This window comes from Equus quagga, chromosome 2 (assembly GCF_021613505.1).
Source record: "Equus quagga isolate Etosha38 chromosome 2, UCLA_HA_Equagga_1.0, whole genome shotgun sequence".
NCBI classification, from domain to species: domain Eukaryota; kingdom Metazoa; phylum Chordata; class Mammalia; order Perissodactyla; family Equidae; genus Equus; species Equus quagga.
Window position 1 is genome coordinate 23,835,607 of NC_060268.1, and position 22,282 is coordinate 23,857,888.

A 22,282-nucleotide genomic window follows, 5' to 3' on the forward strand; every position below is an offset into this window, starting at 1 on the left:
ATCATTCGTTCAGTCAAATCATTCAGTATACAACAAATGTATGCCAGGTCTGAGTCTGTGCAACTCCAGGAAAATGGGGTCTCTTCCCCAGGACAAATGAATCCCCTACAGTGTCTCGGAGACCAGGATGAGCTTCTTCCCTCCTCCAAGCCATTTATTCCCTCATCTCCCTTCCCCCAAGGCCTTGGGAAGGGATGGAAGGCTATCTCTCTCCCCAGAGCAAGGCTCTCTCTTCTCCATCGTACCAGAGACCCCCTAATAGTTGTTAAAGTACAATCCAAATTACATATCCCCCATGGATTCAACCAATGGAGATCTAAAAGCCTACGATGGTTGTGTCATACTGAACATGTACAGACTTTTCTTTGTCATTATTCCTTAAACAATAACTACAGTATTAACCACTATAGCATCTGCATTGTTGCATTGTATTAGGTATTATAAGTAATACGAATACTTTACAATGTATGGAACGGAGGAATCTCATAGGTTATGTGCAAATACTTTGTAATTTTATACAAAGAATCATCCAGCTGGGGATTTTCATACCCACAGGGGCCTGGAACCCATCCCCCTTGGATACTGAGGGATGAGGGTATACACTAAAACTGTGTGCCATTTGTGTGTAGGGGACAGGCAGAACAAGGGACAAAACTGAAATTCCATACAAAGCCCAATTTCATACATGGGAAAGATGGCATCTCAAATCACTGGAAAGCAATGAATTTTTAATAGATGGTGTTTGAACAACTGGGTAGTTTTTGGGGAAAAAGAGAAAATTCCATCCACTCTTCACACCATAATCTAAAATAACCCTCAAGTGGATCAATGACCTAAGTGCAAAAAATTAAACCATAAAAGTACTAGAAGAAAATAAAAGATTTGCTTGCTGAAAAATAGCTACCAAATACCCATGTTCACAGCAGCATTTTTCACAGTGGCCAAGAGATGGAAGCACCCTTAAATGTCCATCACACCCAGAGTCCTTCTCCTAAACCCTTAACCACACCAGACCCCACGGTACGGTGAACCAACATTCTCATTTTCAATGTAAGGAGGGGCCACCTCTTGTTTTGATATACTGAAGTTATACCAAACTCCACACACAAGGTTGACTAAAATAACATGACTTTTACCCTAAAGATTAGCCCATATTCAAAGAAAAGATTCCTGAAGTCACTTAATTTAAAATCATGTTTTAAAAACCTTTTTAAGGTAACCATACAGAATGAGCTGGCAGATTTTTCTACCACCAGAAAAATGTAAATTACTCTTGCAGTCTATGCAGAAATTGATCAATACGTTTTGTATATTTTACCACAATGTAAAAAGTAATAGTAATAGAGAATCTCTTGTAATACAAAAGGAATAAAGTTCTAATGGAAAAAGCAGCTATTTGGAGAAGGTGGGCAGAGATCTCTGCACGTGTGTGGCATCCTTGGAGCTACATTTTTCTTTGAGCACTCAGGCTTCTAGGTCAAGCAGAAGAGGCATCATATCTGGTTGATGTCACAGAGAGAAGCATCTCCATCCCAGCATTTCTCCCCTGCTCACATGACATAGAAGCAGCAACTGGGGGTGAAAATGAGCCAGAGGTGCTGTCTGAAGGGAAGGCTGGGCTGGAAATGAGGCCATGAGATCTAGGGTAGAAGGGAAGGAGGAATGGGGAAAATCTGGCCCAATCTTCTATGATCCTTTATCCTCCTTGGAAATCTCTGAGCTTCTTGGGTGTGTACATTAATAGTTTTGGTTTGTTTGGGTGTTTTGTCACAAAAATTGAGAAATTTTCAGCCATTATTTCTTCAAATATTTTCTTATGCTCCTTTCTCTCCCTCTCCTCTCCTTCTGGGACTCCCATTACATGTATATTGCATGCAGTGTCCCACACATCCCTGACACTCTGTTCATTTCCCTTCTCCGTTTTCTCATTCTGTTCACTGAGAAGTTCTAGAGCAATTACAAATTTAGTAAAGAGAGCCTCAGAAGAGCAGCCAACTTCTCTCCAGACACAATGGCTAAGCACAGGCGCAGGTGCCTTCTGTCGTTGGTCAGATCAGCAGAGTCATGATCAGCTAGGTGTGGGTGAGATGAGACAGGGGCCAAAGAGGGGCAGAAGGGGAGCAGAAATGAGTAAATGCCTGCTGATATGACCTGGCTCCATGGGTCATTCTGAGAGACTGGGGCTCTGAGCCATTTACAAGGAGGATGTGTAGTCCTACATAGTGTGCCAATAGATCAAAGGAAAGCTCTTTCTCAGAAAAATGTGCTAGCGGAGCCAAATGTACAAGAAACTGTCACTCACTAGGTACTCCAAGGAACTCAAGGGTGGGTTTGGATATTTTAACTGTTTTCCAAATTTTTTTTTCCTACTGTTATGTTAAGGAGATGGAATCACCAACCACCCTGAATAAGACCAAGCCCCATCAAGAGCTATGCCTATGACCTTACTGTTAATGCTAAGATCTCTCCAGGAGAAGCCAGGGCCTTATTCCTGAAAACTGCTGTATAAGTCAAAGCATGTTTTCCATCTGAGCCTGCACAGGTGAATGCCCACCTTTCTTTTTGAATATTCATTCCTCATCAAAAAGAAATATCCCACTTCACTTTGTTCGGGGATGCCATGACTCCGGAAATGATTCCTCATGGTCTCCTATTTGCCACAAATATACTTTACTTTATGACACAACTACTTCTGGTGGAGAGTCTGATTTAACTTGCCAGGAGGGAACCCTCTTCGGTTTCAGTAACAACACCAGTTATGGGAATTGTGAAAACTCTCAAGGTTTTATGTGAAAAATGCACTCAAAAGATAAACACCTGTTTTGGGTGAAAATTACATTCTACCATCTTTGATTTTCTATTCTTCCAAAACTTCATAGACATTATGTAATAGGTACTTCATAACCCAGCATGTTAACACACATTAGATTAAAAAATCACTACAACATTGTTGAATATACTTGTGATTTCCAAATCGAGGGTGGGGAGGAGGCCTTAAGTCATCAAGGATGGGGGAATGGTGATATCCCCTGTAAGCAACAACCATGTCTGTGACAGAGAATGAAAATGAGAAGATACTTGACATGTCCACCTTCTGGGTAATGACTGATCCAACAGATGCAAAAGCAGCATAAGCAGTATACCCAGTTTGAGACAAGACTTCAGAAGTCTTCAGATATCTATATTAAATACATAAGAACAAACTACAATAATTTAAACAGTCAAGCTGATTGCTTGTATTGTTAGTAGCATCATGTCTTGAGACTTCCCCCATCCAAAAGTTGACAGCCCTCAAGCACCTGTGCACAGAAAACTCTGATAACAACCATGCCAGGCTCCTCACCAGGGACAGGGAGCCTCGGGGTCAGAATCTGTGCCTACATCATGGTCTTCACTGGAGCATGAGGTTACCTGTGCCAGGTAGGACAGGAGTGACCAAGGAAACTCAGAATGAGTGGCAAAGCTTTGGTTCTCCTCTTTCAGTCTCTATCTCCATGTCCCCAACTACTTCAACTCTGGGGTCTTTTAAACCTTTGAAATACCAAAAAGTTGAGAACAACATTAGCTTTATCAGGGCAACCTGGGACCACATAGGGAACTCAAGTGCATTTCTCTGTCAACCCCCTCATCTCAAACTCTCCTATTCTGTCATTACTTTCTTTTCCTAGTGCTCTCATCAATGCCCCATCTGCACTTCATCCCCAATCTCTGCTCCTCACCCCCACCCAACTGCCTGCTGTTGCCTGTAATTAGCAAGAAGCTGTTGGATGACTAAGCTCTTGCCTACTGCGTTTTAGGAGAGACCAATGTTTGGTACTTTGGCATTTATACCAAAAATAAAAATAAAATACTTAGAAAAACCCTTTTGCTATCAAAAAAATGGAGCTCTACAAAGAGAAAGATTGCACAGATGCATGCTATTTTAGGAAGAAGACAGTTGCCTAATCACATATTCAAGTAATGGTGGGGTCATATTCATGTTCTTGGAGGATCTCACCTAGGGAAAGGGACACCATTTCTGGCTAATGACAAAGCCCCCCAAAGCTCCACCTCCATTCAAAGTGCCCAGTACTTTCTCTTGGTGAAAGTAGTCGTGCTATCAACAGCCTACTAATGTGGTTCTTGCAAATCCCTCACCACACAGCCCCTCTCTGTGAGGGGAAGAGGGATATGACAAAATCTCTTATCTTGAGAGTCAATAAAACTGGGAGGACATTGGTGGTCAGTAAGCAGCCCCTTCTTCCTTCACCTCTAGGATTGAAAAGCCTGGAAGGAGAAGGCACACATCACTTCAGACATGATCAGCCTTTCGGGAAAGATGCTGCTGCTTCTGATCTTCTTGGCCAATCTCCTACCCTCCAGGTCTCAAGGAGCTAAGAGGACCTGTAGGTCCTCAGAGGCCTGGTTTATTCCAACCCTGACACTTCCACAGTGTCCCAGTGAGGCTGTCATTATGACCCTTCCTTGCCTCAGTCCATTCCCAGAAATTTGCTGATCCCCAGATCTGTTACTGGATATGCCTTCTGGAGAAATTACAGAAAAGAAAACTGCTCCTAAGGACACCTGGTGGGTCTTCTCCCTTCCAAGGGTCAGAGCCTTGTCACCTGGAAAATGACTTAGTATTAGGATAGCATATGATTCAAGTGGAAGGGAAAGCTGAAAAAGAGCACTATAACTTCCCATTCTCCAAAGCTATGAGTGGTTATATATCACTGGACCTATTGTCTGAATCAAGAACAGAAGAGCCAGCTAACACTCAGTTTCCTAGGTGTCACTTTCACCTTGTCCCCATTCTACTGAGCAACTCAGCTCTACAAGAGCACATATCCAGAACCTTATAGAACCATCAGAATGTTGACTCACTGCTGCTCCCACCAGCTCAGTGGAGACACTCTCCCACCCACATCCCTCCAGCCCATTTCCCCATCTCACTCTGATTTCCCATCATTTGTATTCTGCCCTCTGTGAGCCTAAGAAAGATAAACTGTGCTGGAGTTCAGATTGCATTAAAACTGCTCCTCACTAGCTGCTGATCAAAGCAGATTTGAGGACTGTTCACTGATGCACCTAGCACGCATTTCTGGAGTGTGTACTATGTGCCTGACCCAGGAGGGGGGAGAAATAAGCCACAGTATCCTACCCCATGAGCACAAAGTGCTCAGATTATACTGGAAGTAAGCAGTTCACAAGGATCTGAGAAGCTCAGGGACAAATGCAACTAGGGTAGGTCAGAGAGATTAATCTCCAGGTCTTCTAGGACAGTCCCTTTAACAGGTATATGAACTGTGTTTGCTCCAGAACAAGGGCTGAGCTCCTCATCTCTACAGGAGGAAACTAAGAACTAAGCCAGGAAACAAGTCATGCTGCAAGCCCGCCAGCTGCCCTCTGAAGCCTGCAACCCCCTCTCATTGTGTTGGTCCCAGAGGACATGACAACCACCCTAGCCTGAGAACATCTCATGGGTTTAGACTACCAGGCAGTGCCCAGCACCTGTTTTCTATGAACGCGGAGAAGCAGGGCAATTTTCTCTTTCAGGCAAAATCAGATGGGGCAGAGTGGCCAGACCACACTCACAGCCCTACATGGTATCTGTCCTTTCCTACAATGACAATGAAGGCCAGAGTAGATGTGGGGGTTCCTGGTACAAGACAACTTCGTGCTGGCAGAAGCTCACTGTAAAGGAAGGTGAGGAGCAAAGGACTCCTTGTCATCCTGGGATCCCCTGGTTTGGTCCCTTGGCCTGTAACTCAGGAAGGTCCCTGAGCAGCGCACAGAGCCAATGACTAATCAGAGGAGCAATCTGATCTGCTCAGACCAGGACACAGTGAGTGTGGGATTCAGGGGTGGACTGCATGGAGAGAGGCCTGGGTGACAGGCAGGCTGCTGAAGAACCAGGTTGGGTCACTGCTACCCAGCAAAGAAAGCTGACACTGTCCAGTTTTCCCTTCTACCCTACCTGATTCAACTGCAGGTGTGCCTTAGGCTGGAAATTCAACCACCCTTTCAGGCATAGAGCTGTAGCTCCTGTGGCTGACCCAATCTACCTTTTCTTTACAGACAATTAAGTGTCATCCTGGGTGCTCACAATATCAGAAAAATGAAAAATCACCATGTAGATGATGCAGGAAAACCAGAAGCACAAGTTTAGGAGGTCCATGAGGTCCTGAGCCACACCCCTGCATTCTCCTAAGGGGCCGTGGGTCTAAAAGGAAGAAACACCAGCAGCTCTGACCTGGCCAGAACTTCAGGGAAGATGCAGCCACTCCTGGTCTTGTTGGCCTTTCTTCTGCCCCCCGAGCCTGGGACAGGTGAGTAACCATCCCCATTCCAGACGCTCCAGCCCATCTCACAAAACCCTCAGGACTCCTGACCCTCTTCCCAGCACAGTCAGGGATTTTCCTCAATTAAAGCCCAAGAACTTTCCAGACCCAAGCTCCCATCCCAAACCTAGACTAAGAAGTCCAATGCTGCACAAACACTCAACGGGCAAGGCAGGAACAAACGGTGTTCACTAAAAGATTTACTGTGTGAGCTTCTCTCTTATCACCTGGGAGGTCAATTGCTCATGGAAGGCAATTGGCAAAGGATGTGAAGCTACAAAAGATAAGTAATTAAAATCCCTCACTCAAACTCAGGAAAGGGCAGATCAGACAAACCGACTGCAGTAGTGGGATTTGTCCCTAGACCCAGCTTAAGAACCAGTTTCTTTTCTCGGTGCCCTCACCCCCTCACCCCTGCCCAGGAGAGGAGCCGAGGGAGCAGCTGATCTCAGAAGGGGTTGGATGACTGCATCCAGAGCACTTCTGTTGCTTTTGCTCTACCAGAGGCCCAGGCACCCCATTTTCAGCCCCACTTCCCCCTGTCTTAACAGGCCTTCAGCTACTCCACACAGTGCTCTCCATCCATGAGGATGGCCTTCAATCCAATAAGCACAACCCCCAGGAAACCTCAGCCTAAAGCTACGTGAAGGTCATTCACTCATGCAGCCAGAAAATGTTTACTGAGATCCTAGCACGGGTTCAGTCCTAGGACATGAGGATGTTAGAAAACCCAGTGCCATAAGCTCACAGACAGATTATTAGATACAGGCACCAGTCAAGACGTTAGCAGAGGTTCAAAGGGGTCGGGAGACTCACTGAGACAGAAGGCGTCAGGGGAACCCTGTCCATGATCCCCTGTGGCTCCACCATCATGAAGACAGCTCTTATCTCCTCTATACATGGTCTGAAGTAGGACGGGGACAACAAGCACTGTCCCCCCTTCCCTTACCGGGGATTCTAAGACTTGAATTCAGAAAAGGTTATTCTGCTGCAAGGAGAACCTGGAGGACTCTCCCCGGTGTCAGCAGGGCACTGTAGGGCTCCCCCTCAATCACCACCTTCCAATGCTTTCGTTCCTGACCACAGCCACTCCCAGAAAGCACAACTTCCAGTCTTTTCTTTCAGGAATCATCATCGGAGGACATGAGGCAAAGCCCCACTCCCGCCCCTACATGGTATTGATTCAGGTTCTGGGTAAGGAGAAGCCCAGCAGGTGCGGCGGTGTCCTAGTGAGAAAGGATATTGTTCTGACGGCTGCTCACTGCTGGGGAAGGTGAGGGGCCGAAGGCAATGGACACCTCCTGAGACCCCTACAGGAACCCTTGTCACCTGCCAAGGGGCTGCTGCCCAGGGGAGCTCCTCCAGCTCCTGGTAACTCAAGGCCACGAGAGCTCTTGCAAGGAGTCATTTGAGAGCATGACTGAGTCATGGAAAGTGAGAAATGGGACAGGCAAGCTTTGGGGTCAGAGGGTCAGATGTGAGAGCAAGTGGCCCAGTTGAGAAGAGAGACCATTCTGGCCAAACACAGCAGCCATGGAGTATGAAAGCAAGGACTAGGGTCAAAAGGCAAACTCAGAGTACTTTGACAATATTGTCTGAGGGCAAGAGAAAGCTTCCAGAAGTCCTCCTCTCAGTGTCATTGAGAAGAAAAAGTCACAGAGTCACTCAGCAACTGGCCCTCTTGTTATCTTGATTTCCCCTAGCTGCAGCCCTGCCCTGCCTCAGCTGTCAGTCGGCCTTCATGGCTCCAGGGCTGGATCTCCTGTGACTCCACACCCCTCACATCCCCACTCTACTTTCTGCGCAGCACAATCAACGTGACCCTGGGGGCCCACAACATGGAGAAACAGGAAACGACCCAGCAGATCATCCCTGTGAAAGAAACCATCCGCCACCCAGACTTTATTTATGAGAAGTTATCCAATGACATCATGTTAATAAAAGTAAGGGAACCTCCCTACTGCTCTTGCTGTCCTGGGTCCAGATTATTTCCCCTCCCACTGCAACCTGTCCCTTCTCTCCTTCCCATACTGGCTGCCTGACTAGTCCCAGTGGCTCAGGGTAGAGGGAAGTCAGTGCAGCTCCATCGTGATGTCAGGCCCAAGAAGCAGGTGGCTGAGCTGGACTTTCTTGCCTCTTCCCATCAGCTGGAGAGAAAGGCCAAGCTGACTGCAGCTGTGAGGACCCTCAGCCTGCTCTGGGGCAAGGCCCAGGTGACACCCGGACAGGTGTGCAGTGTGGCCGGCTGGGGGCAAGACTCAATGGGCATTTCAGCAAATATACTGCAGGAGGTGGAGCTGACTGTGCAAAAAGATGTGGAGTGTGAATCCCGCTACCGCCCTTTTTACAGCAGGGCCACCCAGATTTGTGTAAGTGACCCGAAGAAGATGAAGAACAGCGTTAGGGTAAGGTTTCCAGCATCCACCTAGACAGGCCCTGGGAGAGAGGAAATGGGGAGCTCTGAGTGATGGAGTGGCCCTGTCTTCATGCATCATCCTGAGAGCTAGGACAGCCTGGGTCCACAAATGTAGTCTTCAGTTTTTACCCCTAGCGCATCAGGCATTCAGGCTATGGAAGGATCAGTCACCCCACGGCAGAGTTCTCACCAAAACTTCCCTAAGGATTAGAGAGAAAGCCTTAGCCTGGGTGGAGCTGCAAAGAACAGTCAGAGTCAGGCTGGAGTCCTGGAAAGAGGGAGGTGACAAAGCCTGCCCTGTTCCTGATCTTCCAGGCAGCCCATAATAGAGACCACTGACCCCTGGGGTGGTGGGAAAGGCAAGATAACATGGAGGCAAGCTGAGTCCTTCCTCTCTCTGCCCCAGGGGGACTCCGGGGGACCCCTCATCTGCAACAACATGGTCCAGGGCATTTCCTCCTATGGACAACTGAGCGGGAACCCTCCAGGAGTCTTCACGAAGGTCTCATACTACCTGTCCTGGATAAAGAGAACAATGAAACACCTCAAACAGCAGGCATGAGGTTGACCTTCCCCTGTGCCTGACCATATTTTCTGGGGCAGAGGCAGGAATCCCATGGGGCGGGCAGTGGGACTGCAGGGCCATAATAAATGGATTTCCTGAGAGTATGACTAAAGTCTCACGGACTCACTGAACCACTTTCAACACGCAACAGCATGCTCCAGGCAGCCCTCTGCTGTCAGTTGTGGGCTGTCCTTCCTCCTTCCTCCTCCAGCCCATCTTCTCCCTAAAGCACACGCTGTATAGTTTCTCAGTCACACCTCTGTGGTGCTTAACCCTGTGTAAGGGCTGAATCTGAAGGCTGCCCATTATAATAGGACAATCTTCTTCCCATAAATATGTTCCTCCCTGGGCCTTAGGAAATTCTTACCTTTTCTAACCCAACCACCATCAGGAGACCAGGGGGCCAGGCCATTGTCACTGAATTTCCCGTTTTCAGGGACTCTCTCTCCAGTGGGGGCAGCTTCTCCCACAGCCAGGACCAACTGCAGCTTCAGAGGCTCAGATGATGCTACGATGGCCCCCAGCCTCACTTGGGTCCCATTCTCTGCCCTCTCCAGGACCTAGCACTGAGCTCAGTCAACATTCCTCCCTGGCTGACCATCGCACACCAGCTCCATTGTTCCATCTGACTGCCCTGGCCCCCAACTCCTTTCCTTTCCAGCCCACCCTGTTTTGAGCCAGCCTCTCTCTCATCTCCCTAACAGAGTTCCCAAAGCCCCATGTGCATTCTCCTCTATTGCTTGTCTCTGTCATACTAGAGATGACTGCCCACCTCTTTCCTATCAGAGGAGCCAGTATCCACTTGCCACCTGAGCAGAGACAGTTCAGGTCCTCCATCCAGCCCAGCATCCCCACGGGGACTCAGCCACCACGGCCTATGGAGTCACTCAGCAGCCTCAGCCCCTTTCAGCCTTGTCTGATGCCCCCTGCTGGCAACCTGGGTTGTGGCAGCTTTGTGAGCCTGAAGGCTCCAGGGTTGCTGGGCTGGAAAGTATCACTTGGTCATCCATCAATACATCATTTGTTGATCTCTCTCTTTGTTCCAGACACATAACAGGCTCTGTCCTTGTCATTGGGGAACTTAGAAGGGAAGTTTCCTCTAAATTCTCCTGGTTCCTCCCCTTCCCCCTGGCAGGTCAGTTTGGCAGATGGATCTGTATTTGAAATCCTCAAGAAATCTGGCCTTGAAAATAATTAAATTCCCTTATTTTATCTGTACTTCACATTACAGTTTCACATGGGTGATGTTACTTTATTCCACAAGGGCCGTATGACATTGGAAGAGACTGGGAGACCCACAGCTCCTGAGGCTCCCAGGCTGTGCTCAGTGGAGTCCATGTCTGGAGGTGAGGGAAGGAGCGAGGAGGTACCTGAGGCAGCCTTGTCTTTATTTATTGGCATGTAGATGGCATGAACCCCAGTCCAAAAACCCACAAAATGCCACATTTCATTGTAATGAAAATAATAAGAATAATGAGAAGTTTTTACTTATTGATATGTATGGGGAAGCCATTCTGGTTTAACTGTGATTCGGCCTGAAACTTGTTTTTCCCAGAGCAGCTGGACATATGACCCACCAAACACACATTGTACATGTGCTTCAAACATTTCCCCAGAGCAAAGAATGCACAATTTAAACAGAGAGATGAATGTCTCCCTTTCTCTGAAGCCAATACCAGCACTTCTTTCAAGATAAGCTCTTCTTCCCAGAGGACCAAGGTCAAGCTGAGCTGCTGCATATGTGTTAAACTGCAGCACAACATATCCTTGTGGCTTAGAAAACATTGTATTCCTGTCATGCTTGATGTATAGTCTTTGTTGTGAATTGGTCTATAGCCATGCTGTGACCATGCTTCTCAGGAGAGCTTTCTTCCCTGGTGGAGACAGCACTTCTGGGCTAGTCCTCAGGATTGGCTCAATAAATATCACTCTGTAATTCTTACCTATAGGTTGGTTATTGATTATTTTCATTGACTACTATGACCCAGATGACCTTATTTTAAGATATGTATCCTTCAAACAGCACCACCAGTGAATTGGATGTAACAGAAAACAACGCATTCATAGATATGGAAAGTAAAATCCAGCACATTGAAACGTAAGATGAAAACCAAATGAAAGTTTATTTTTCATTCATTACTGTCCCCAAGTCCATCTTCCAAGCATCCCCTTGGGCTCACAGCACCCACAGAAGCTCAGAGAAGGGAAGAGCTGAATACATGTGCGGAGATGAGCCAGCAAATGGTAGAAGGTATACAAGCCAGGGGACAACGTTGGGTCACAGCATTAAAAAAGGACACTCAGGAGAACCCATCACAGTAAAGAAATAGAGACCCCAGAAAGTCAGCCATGAGGAGCTCCATGGAGCCTCAGGGTGTAAGCCAGAGCCAGGGAGAGAGTAGCCAGGGATGTCCGCCACCAGGGACATGGGCGTGTGGCCTTGAAGGACAGTGCCTGTTGGGTCAGTTCACCCTCACAGTTGACAGGAGCACTCATCACAGAATGACACACATGAGGAAGAAAAACAATGACCTTCTAATGCCTGTAGCATCAGGAAGACTGGGCTGCTCTTGATGGTACCTGTTTCCTTAAAAAGGTTTCAAAGTCACTTTACATCTATTTCTCTCTCTTGATCTAGTGACTTTTATTTCTAGGACTTACTGCTACACAAGGTCTAAAGTATGTGTAAGTTCTAAAGTATGCGTGTGTGTGTGTGTGTGTGTTATTCATAAAGATGTTAACACTCCATAATTTAATAATAAACCCCAAGGTGGAATCAGTATTAATGTCCAAAACAGGGAAATGGTAAAATATGGCACATGCACATTATGGATTCTGCAGCCCTTGACATCTACATTATCCACTGCTTTAGAAAAGTAGGCTAAGAACATCAATAGGAGAGTGATTAAAAAAAATCAACATTTGGACAAAAGTAAAAGCTCACTAATTAATCAATGCAAATTAAAATGTTAATAATTTTGTGCTTATCTAATTGGGAAGGATTTACAAAATTAATCATGCACACATTCAGTATGGACATTGAGAAAATGGCATTTTCACACCTTGCACATAAAGGTCCTTTAAAAAAAGAAAACAGCTGTCTTTGACATAGCCATCACCCACACTGAGAAAAGTGAACAAGGTAAATGTCCTTATAGATTGTTACAAAACTCAAATCTTGGAAACATGCCAATGTCCAGCACCAATTGAGGATTCATTTTTCAAAAGTTTCATACCATTGAACACTGGGGAAACTTTAAAGTTTTGAGATAGAATTACGTTTTGCCACATGGAGAATGTTCTCCAGGTCTGTTTAAGTCAAAAGCAGTTAGAGAGCAGTATATAGTACAATCAAATTTTTGCTTGTACACATATTTTCTTTGTAAGCTTTTTTTCTGCCTACATATCCATTTTCCTAATTTTACCAAATTTTTCTGTATTATTTAAATAACTTAGGCTATTTATTTAATATAAATGTGATTCTAAAGTGATATTCACTCAGAGTTTGAATAAAATGAGTGAAATATTTATGTTGAATAATTTAAAGTCTAGGATTAAAAATTAAATATATTGTGACCAAACTTATATAAAAAAAACCTTGTTGGAAAAACATCTGTTAACAGTGGTCAATTGGGTGCTGAGACTAAGGCTGACTTTTTTTTCTTCTTTCTATTTTCTAATATATTCAATATTTTAAAATGTATAGTTATTAGAAAAATTTTATTTAAAAAATATTCCAATTCAAACAAAAGGTAGGCTTCAGTAAGGTAGGTGGTCCATGTGTTAGTTAAGATAACCCTAACTATTTAACTGATAAACAGTAGCATTTTCGTCACTAACACAGTAGTGGAATATTTCTTGCTCATAAACAGCCCAAAATGAGTTTCCTGGTGAGTAATGCCCCTCTTTCCCTCATGCGTCCCAGTTTTGACAATATTTACATGATCAACCCACAAATAAGGGACTAGGCTCAGTCTCCTGAAGGTGGCATCCACGTTCCCCGTGTTCACCTGTGTCAAACCCTGGAAGGGGAGGAGTCGACATGGTCAGGCACAGGAGTGTATTTGTGGCCGGTTCTGGACCACAGCATTTCCACTCACATGCCATTTACTCTAACACTCACACAGCCACACCTCACCTCAAGTAAGTTTGCAAGTGTGGTTCACTTGTTTCCTCTGGAAGAAAAGGAAATTGTTTCACTAAACTACCTCATCTCTACCATGATGGTTAATAGTTTTTGCTGTTTATAGCGATCATGAGCTCTAAATGTTTTTTCTGCCTATAAAAATAATATATTTCCATTATAGAAAAAACTGCATAATATAAAGGTGAAAATAAGAGTCACATAAAATGGTTGTTCTGGCTCTTGTGTTTCACTTTAATTTTTATAAAATTGTGTACACCGTTCTACAGTCTACTTTTTACACTTTATATTAGATGACACAAACCACTCCATGCCACTAAGCAGTCTTCTAAAACATGATGCTTTTGAACAGCTGGACAGCATTCTATCCCGTGAATACATCACAATGCATACTACCACTCTCCTATCTTGAATATATGGATTGTCTCAGCAATTGTGGAAGAGGGTCTTGGGGAATATGTCCACCTCCACCAATTCCTATGTTTACCCAGGGCCCCAGAGCCAGCTGTTCAGTCTCAGAAGTGAGCTTTTCTGCTAGGAAACACTGAGGGTCTTGCATCTTTTTTCAAATCTCTCTCTTCCACATGCAGGGTCTGCATCCCTCTTTCCCACTAACTACTCTGAGGGGAAGATAGTATGCAGATGTCACTGAATTTCCTATGTCACCTGCTCTTTCCTACAAGGACAACAGCACAGGCCAATTCTTGGCAAGAATGTGTCTCGCTCCCAGTAGACACACGTGGTGGAAGACAATGGCACATGGACAGCCTTCTCCCAGCACTGACACTCCAGAAAACATCACAGGGTCATCAGGAGAAACTTCTCAAGGAGATCCTAAGATGTCATTCGGAGAGCGACATTAAGGCAGCCCTGAGCATGTCCGGAATGCCTCAGTAGTACACTGCTCTCCTACAAAGCCAAGAGCCACGAGATTGGTTTCTGACTACAGCAGCGTCAGAGGGAGGGAAGGATCCGCCTGCAGCCAGCATCAGCCTGCCCAGAAGATTTGCGTTGTTGGTGGCCTAGGGAGTCCAGAGAGGAGGTGGGACGCACACAACTTTAATGTCCCAGCATCCCAGAGGAGTAAAGTTGTAACAGATGGAAATGTTATAAAATAGTCCAAAGTAGATATAACCAGCTATGGACGTTAAGAAATATTGCACACTTCAATATTATTTGATCTAAAATTAAAATTTCTACTTAAAATAGAAAATAAAACCATTCAAAAGCATACATATCTCTATCTATTCTCATACATTCCATTCTCCATGGACAAATTTAAGAAATAAATGGGAGGAGAGCCAATTTTTGACCAAAGAGCCAAGAAAATACAAAGAAAAAAAAGAAGTCTCTTCACCAAATGGTGTAGGGAAAACTAGACAGCCACATGCAAAAGAATGAAAGTAGACCATTATCTTCACCACACACAAAACTTAACTCAAAACGAATTAAAGACTTGGATGTAAGGCCTGAAAACATAAAACCCCAAGAAGAAACCATAGGCAATACAATCGTTGACATCAGTCTTAGCAGTATCTTTTTGAATATCATGCCTCCTCGGGCAAGGGAAACAAAAGAAAAAATAAATAAATGGGAATACATCAAACTAAAAAGCTTCTACATGGCAAAGGAAACCATCAATAAAACAAAAAGACACCCACTAACGGGGATAAAATATTTGCAAATAATATATCTGATGGGGGTTAATTTCCAAAATATGTAAAGAAGTCACAACTCTACAACAAAAACAAACAACTCAATCAAAAATTGGGCAAAGGGTATGGACAGACATTTTTCCAAAGAAGGTACACAGTTGGCTAACAGGCATAAGAAAAGATTTTAAACATCACCAGTAATTAGGGAAATGAAAATCAAAATTACCATGAGTTATCACCTCACACCGTCCAGAATGGTTATTATTAAAAAGACAAGAAAAAACAAGTGTTGGAAATTATACGGATTAAAGGAAACCCTCATACACTGTTGGCAGAACTGCAAACTGGTGCAGCCACTATGGAAAACAGTATGGAGATTCCTCAAAACATTAAAAATAGAAGATTATCATATGATCCAGCTATTCCACTTCTGGGTATTATTCCGAGGAACACAAAAACACTAACTTGAAAAGATATATGGAACCCTATGTTCACTGCAGCATTATTCACAATAACCCAGATCCGGAAGCAACCTAAGTGCCCATCAGTGGATGAATGGATAAAGAAGATGTGGTATATATATACACACACAACGGAATACTACTCAGCCACAAAAAAAGGAAAAATCTTACCATTAGCAATGAGGTGGGAGGACCATGAGTTTATCTTGCTAATCGAAGTAAGTCAGACAGAGAAAAACAAATACCATATGATTTCACTCGTATGTGAAAGATAAACAAACAAGCACACAGATACAAAGAACAGATTGGTGGTTACCAGAGGGGAAGTGGGTGGGCTGAGGCCAAAAGGGGAAAAGGGGCACATATATATGGTGATGGAAACTAGACTTTTGGTGGTTAATACAACACAATCTCTACAGAACCCGAAATATAATGGTGTACATCTGAAATTTACAAAATGTTATAAATGAATATGACCTCAATAAGATGAAAATAAAGGAATAAATAAATAAATAAGAAGTGGGATCAGCCAGGGTCTCAGCAGGGTGGCCAGGGTTCAGAGGGTGAAGACAGGCAGGCTTCCCCTTTCCTCTGTTGTCTCCTTCAACTTATTCCCGATTCTGTGGTTGTGGGGGATGGCAATGTTGGTCGGGATGACTTTCTCCGGCCCAGATCACTGGCAGTTAGGGAACAAGCCTTCTGGGCAGCTTGGGTGATGAAACCTATCAGACCAGCAGGTGAATGGGAGTGTGAATTCTGACACCCACCTCCACCCTTCCTTTCTCTCTTGGGGGCTAATAGTCTGGCAGGAGGAGGCACCAGCAGCAATTCACTGGGCAGCCTTCCTTGGAAGTTGCAGCAGGTACTGTTCCTGGTTGCCTTTCTCCTACCTCCTGGGGCTGAGGCAGGTGAGTGACCATCCCCAACCTCAGAGATCAGACCCCTCTCATAGACCCAGGAGCCAGCCTGCCTAGACACTGCCTACCACTGGATCGCTAGGCAAGTTATTTAAATTGACAGTTCCTCAGCTTCCTTACCATAAAACAGGAAACATTTCAGTGCCTACCTCATAGAGTTCTTGTAAGAGCTAAATTACTTAGTGTACATAAAGCTCTTGGAATTGACCCTGGCACCTAGAACGTGCTATATAAATGTGCTCTCTAAATTCATTTTGCCACCCATGTGTCAGAGCCTAGGAGATAAGGAGACAGCAATAACAGTCCATCATCTCACTTCTAGAATCTTAAAACCATGCTGGTCGTGAGCTGACCGTGAGCTGGACTCAGAGGGATCTGGGAAGCTCCCTGAGGAAAGTACCAGGAACTTCAGGAAGAGTCCACTCCAGCGGCCTCCCATACAACAGCAGAGCATTTCTCCTCAACAGGGTAGGCTGAAGCTGACCATGCCTGGACCAAGGGTTCTTCTCCTCCTTTGGGGAAGGTGGGATGAGCTGAGATCTGAGAATGGGAGTCAGCAGTTTCCTGAAGAACCCTAGAGTGCTCTCCCAATGTGTGGAGCAGACCCCTGCAGGCCCCACTCCTCAGTCCTCTGCATCATCTCTCCTGCCTCCCATTTTACAGCCTTTCTGGAGCACCAAGTTCGTTCCCACACCGCGGGTTCTGAGAACACAGAGATAAGTACTGATTGCTCCATTCCAGGGGAGATCATCTGAGGCCAAAAAGCCAGGGGCCATTCCCATCCCTACCCGGCATATTTTCAGACCCAGACTCCAGTAGGTCTGGGCACTTGAGCAGGGTTTGTGGTGCAAGAAGGTTGTGTGCTGAAGGCAGCACGCTTCTGGGGAACATGAGGAACTAAGGAGCTTCCTGGGTGACCACACACAGGCCCAGAAGAGTTCATAAGAGGGGCACCCTGTAAGCAGGCTTCCACAATAAAGGGGTGACAAAGAAACAAGGTAGGTCTGGGAGCAGAGAACAAGCCAGTATAAATGAGGAGAAAAGAAGGACATGATCAAAAAGAGCGAAGGGGGAAATGGAAGGCACACATTGAGGCCCAAAACATCAATTCAAGCTCTCTCTCAGTTTAATCTAGGGGAAGTAAAACTCAAGGTCCCTGTGTACCCCACCATCCCTAGCTCAGGGCTTTGAAGAAGCAGAGGGCACAGACAGCTCAGCTCCAGAGCCCTCCCATCCCCTCAATTCCCACAGCTACAGTCTCACCACCGGGGGCTGCCGAGCTTGTGGACTGAGCTCCTGCAGCTCACACCTACCTCTAGGCCACCTTTCCTTTGCAGCTCTATAAATGTCATCCTGGAGGCCCACAACACAGGGAGCCTGGAAAGCACCCAGAGTGCATATCTGTGCTCAGAGCCATCCGCCCTGAATGTGACCAGCAGAACAACATGAATGACATCATGTTACTAAAAAAAAGATTGGCTTGCTGAAAAATAGCTAACGAACACCCATGTTCACAGCAGCACTATTCACAGTGGCCAAGAGATAGAAGCAACTCACACGTCCATCACAACCAGAGTCCTTCTCCCAAAGCCTTCACCATGTCAATCCCCACTGTACTATGGACCAATAATCTCATTTTCAATGTAGGGAGAGTCTGCTTCTTGTTTTGATACACTGATGATATTCAAAACTCCGCACAAATTGTTGACTAAAATAACATGACTTTTACCCTAAAGACTAGCCCATATTCAAAGAAAAGATTACCAAAGTCACTTAATTTGAAACCATGCTTCAAATGCCTTCTTAAGGTAACCATACAGAATGAGCTGCCAGATTTTTCTACCTAAAGCAAAATGTAAATTACTGTTGCAGTCTATACAGAAACTGATCAATAATAATGTATACCTAAAATTATGCAATGTTATAAACAATTCTGACCTCAGGAAAATAATTGAAAAAAAGAAAAGAACTGTTAATTACTCTTGCCCTGTGATATTAACCATATGAAATTTAGCAATTTCTATGATCTTAAATGGAATAATCACCGAGGTCATATTTTATCAAATCCAAGCGACTATACACAGAAATGCTCTGGTAAATGTGACCATTATTTTATGGGTCCTGCTTATCAGAAAGTCATTAGCCTAATATTCAGTGTAAGCCATTTATCGACAAAATGTTAATCAACTATATATTTGACAAGACTCAGTCACTCTCTGTATTGGCTAGCATCTACTGACAGGAATTGTCTTTTATTAGCATGCTTGGGAGGATAACAGTCTCACTATTAAATGTTTGCACTGTCAAATGGAAAGAATATTTGATGGTGGGGAGTGGAGAGGAGAGTGCAGTGGAAGTGTCCCCCATTCAGCCCTTCCTCTCTGCGACAATTACTTACAGCCCAGAGCACTGCCCAGTCTCAGGACTCAGTCCCCAGGAAACACCCAGGGCAGACATGTCCCACTCCCAGGTCTTTCTGTGCCTGGCAGCACTTCCCAGGCAGCTCTCTGTCTCCAGCTGCTGTACTGGAAAGGTTTCCACACCTCACAGCGCTCACATCCAGGAGACAATTCCTTCCTGACCATCCCAGAGGCCAGCCCCACCACCTCCCGCAGCCCTGCACTCTTCTCTATTAAGGAAACCTCAGCAGAAGAACTCTGGCATTAGTGTTTTGACACTGAACTCTACTGCAAAAGGACACAATTCCTCCCACTCTCTTTCTCCAGGTGCAGACTCTGTGTATTAAAGGTCCTACTGACTTGGCTGGGAACTCATAAAACCATGACAAGCTCATGCTTAGTTACCTCACCTGGAACTAAAGTAGACTTCCGGTCTGCAGGGAACACAAACTGAACTCAAGCACATTTGTCATTAACCCTCCTCTAAGGCTCCCCTTCTGGCCTCTCCTTACCTTCCTCCTACTCTCTTTAACACCCCATTGCCACTTCCTCCCCAATCTCCTTGTTGCAGCCCCACAAGCAGGATTCTTCCTTGTCTGAAACTACCAAGAAATTGACGGATGACTGGGCTCTTGGCTAGCACGTTTCAGGTGAGACCAGAGCCAGGCACTTTCTTCTTTAAAAGTATGCTTTTTGGTGAGGAAGATTGGCCCTGAGCTAACATCTGTTGCCAATCTTCCTCTGTTCTTTTTTCACTCCACCAAGTCCCAGCCCCTCCGGCTCATTTCCGCATCTTACTCTGATTTCCCATCTTTTGTATCTGCCCTCACTATTCTGACAGCTCAATGCCTTAGGAAGTTAAATCCATGCAGGAGTTCAGAAACCCATGTGGACATTTCCCACACACATGCAAGCCAAAGCAAATTTGTGTATTATTCACTCATGCATCAAACACACCTTTATGACTTTTTTTTTGATAAATTCCTAAATTTTATTTATTTTATTTATTTATTTTCAGATGTACATCACAATATATTTCAAATTCTGTGTAGATTGCATCATGTTCACCACCCAAAAACTAATTATAGTCCATCCCCTCACATGTGAGCCTACTCACCCCTTTTGCCCCCCCCCCCCCCCCCCCCCCCCTTGGTAACCACCAACCCAATCTCCAATGCTATGTGTTTGTTTGTCGTTGTTTTTATCTTCTACTTATGAGTGAGCTCATATGGTATTTGACTTTCTCCCTCTGACTTATTTCACTCAGCATAATACCCTCAAGGTCCATCCATGTTGTCACAAATGGCTGGATTTCATCATCTCTTATGGCTGAGTAGTATTCCATCACGTATAAATACCACATCTTCTTTATCCATTCATCCCTTGATAGGTTGCTTCCAAGTCTTGGCTATTGTGTATAATGCTGCAATGAACATAGGGGTGCAAACATCTTTACGCCTTTGTGTTTTCAAGTTTTTTGGATAAATACCCAGCAGTGGGATACCTGGATCATATGGTAGATCTATCCTTAATTTTCTGAGGATACTCCATACTGCTTTCCATAGTGGCTGCACCAGTTTGCACTCCCACCAGCAGTGAACAAGAGTTCCCTTCTCTCTACAGCCTCTCCAACATTTGTTGTTTCCTGTCTTGTTAATTATAGCCATTCTGACCGGAGTGAGGTGATACCTCATTGCAGTTTTGGTTTGCATTTCCCTGATAGTTAGTGATGTTGAGCATCTTTTCATATGCCTGTTGGCCATCCGTATATCTTCTTTGGAGAAATCTCTGTTCAGATCCTTTGCCCATTTTTTAGTTGGATTGTTGGTTTTTTTGTTGTTGAGCTGTATGAATTCTTTGTATATTTTGGATATTAACCCCTTATCTGATATATCGTTTGCAAATATCTTCTCCCAATTGTTAGGTTGTCTTTTCGTTTTGTTGATGGTTTCCTTTGCTGTGCAGAAGCTTTTTAGTTTGATGTAGTCCCATTTGTTCATTTTTTCTTTTGTTTCCCTTGCCCGGTCAGACATGGGACTTGAAAATATGCTACTCAGACCAATGTCAAAGAGCATACTGCCTATGTTTTCTTCTAAAAGTTTCATAGTTTCGGGTCTTACATTCAAGTCTTTAATCCATTTTGAGTTGATTTTTGTGCATGGTATAAGATAACGGTCTACTTTCATTCTTTTGCATGTGGCTGTCCAGTTTTCCCAACACCATTTATTGAAGAGACTCTCCTTTCTCCATTGTATGCTCTTGGCTCCCTTGTCGAATATCAGCTGTCCATAAATGTGTGGGTTTACTTCTGGGCTCTCGATTCTGTTCCATTGATCTGTGTGTCTGTTTTTGTGCCAGTACCATGCTGTTTTGGTTACTATGGCTTTGTAGTATATTTTGAAATCAGGGAGTGTGATACCTCCAGCTTTGTCCTTTTTTCTCAGGAATCCTTTGGCCATTCGGGGTCTTTTGTTGTTCCATATAAATTTTAGGATTCTTTGTTCTATTTCTGTGAAAAATGTTGTTGGAACTTTGATAGGGATTGTGTTGAATCTATAGATTGCTTGAGGAAGTATGGACATTTTAATGATGTTAATTCTTCCAATCCAAGAGCATGGAATATCTGTCCATTTCTTTGTGTCTTCTTCGATTTCTTTCAACAATGTTTTATAGTTTTCGGTGTACAGGTCTTTCACCTCTTTGGTTAAGTTTATTCCTAGGTATTTTATTTATTCCTAGGTATTTATCTTTTTGTTGCAGTCGTAAATGGGGTTGTATTCTTAATTTCTCTTTCTGCTACTTCGTTGTTAGTGTATAGAAACGCAACCGATTTTTGTACGTTGATTTTGTATCCCATGACTTGACTGTATTCCTTTATTGTTTCAAAAAGGTTTTTAGTGGAATCTTTAGGGTTTTCTAGATATAAAGTCATGTTGTCTGCAAAGAGTGACAGTTTCACTTCTTCTTTTCCAATATGGATCCGCTTTTCTTTCTTTTTCTTGCCTGATGCTCTGGCTAGGACTTCCAATACTATGTTAAATAAGAGTGGTGAAAGTGGGCATCCTTGTCTGGTTCCTGTTCTTAGAGGGATAGCTCTCAGTTTTTCTCCATTGAGAATGATATTTGCTGTAGGTTTGTCATATATGGCCTTTATTATGTTGAGGTATTTTCCTTCTATACCCATTTTATTTAGAGTTTTTATCATAAATGGGTGCTGTATCTTGTCAAATGCTTTCTCTGCATCTATTGAGATGATCATGTGATTTTAATTCTTCATTTTGTTAATGTGGTGTATCACGTTGATAGATTTGCAGATGTTGAACCATTCCTGCATCCCTGGAATGAAACCCACTTGATCATGATATATGATCTTTTTAATGTATTGTTGTATTCGATTTGCTAGCA

The 22,282-nt window shown here is 44.3% G+C and overlaps 1 protein-coding gene across 1 annotated transcript; it reads left to right on the plus strand.

The window, feature by feature from the left end:
- The first annotated feature begins 6,253 nt into the window (after positions 1-6,253).
- On the plus strand, positions 6,254-9,298 carry LOC124234990 (granzyme H-like). The gene is made up of 5 exons (XM_046652688.1): positions 6,254-6,308; positions 7,446-7,593; positions 8,128-8,263; positions 8,468-8,725; positions 9,143-9,298. The coding sequence occupies exons 1-5, from the start codon at positions 6,254-6,256 to the stop codon at positions 9,296-9,298; spliced, it is 753 nt and encodes a 250-aa protein (XP_046508644.1).
- The last annotated feature ends 12,984 nt before the right edge of the window (positions 9,299-22,282 follow it).

Coding starts and splice junctions, on each gene's coding strand:
- LOC124234990 (XM_046652688.1), top strand. CDS start 6,254: ATGCAGCCACTCCTGGTCTTGTTGGCCTTTCTTCTGCCCCCCGAGCCT. Junction 6,309..7,445: donor GCCCCCCGAGCCTGGGACAG/GTGAGTAACCAT, acceptor CTTTTCTTTCAG/GAATCATCATCGGAGGACAT. Junction 7,594..8,127: donor GCTGCTCACTGCTGGGGAAG/GTGAGGGGCCGA, acceptor CTTTCTGCGCAG/CACAATCAACGTGACCCTGG.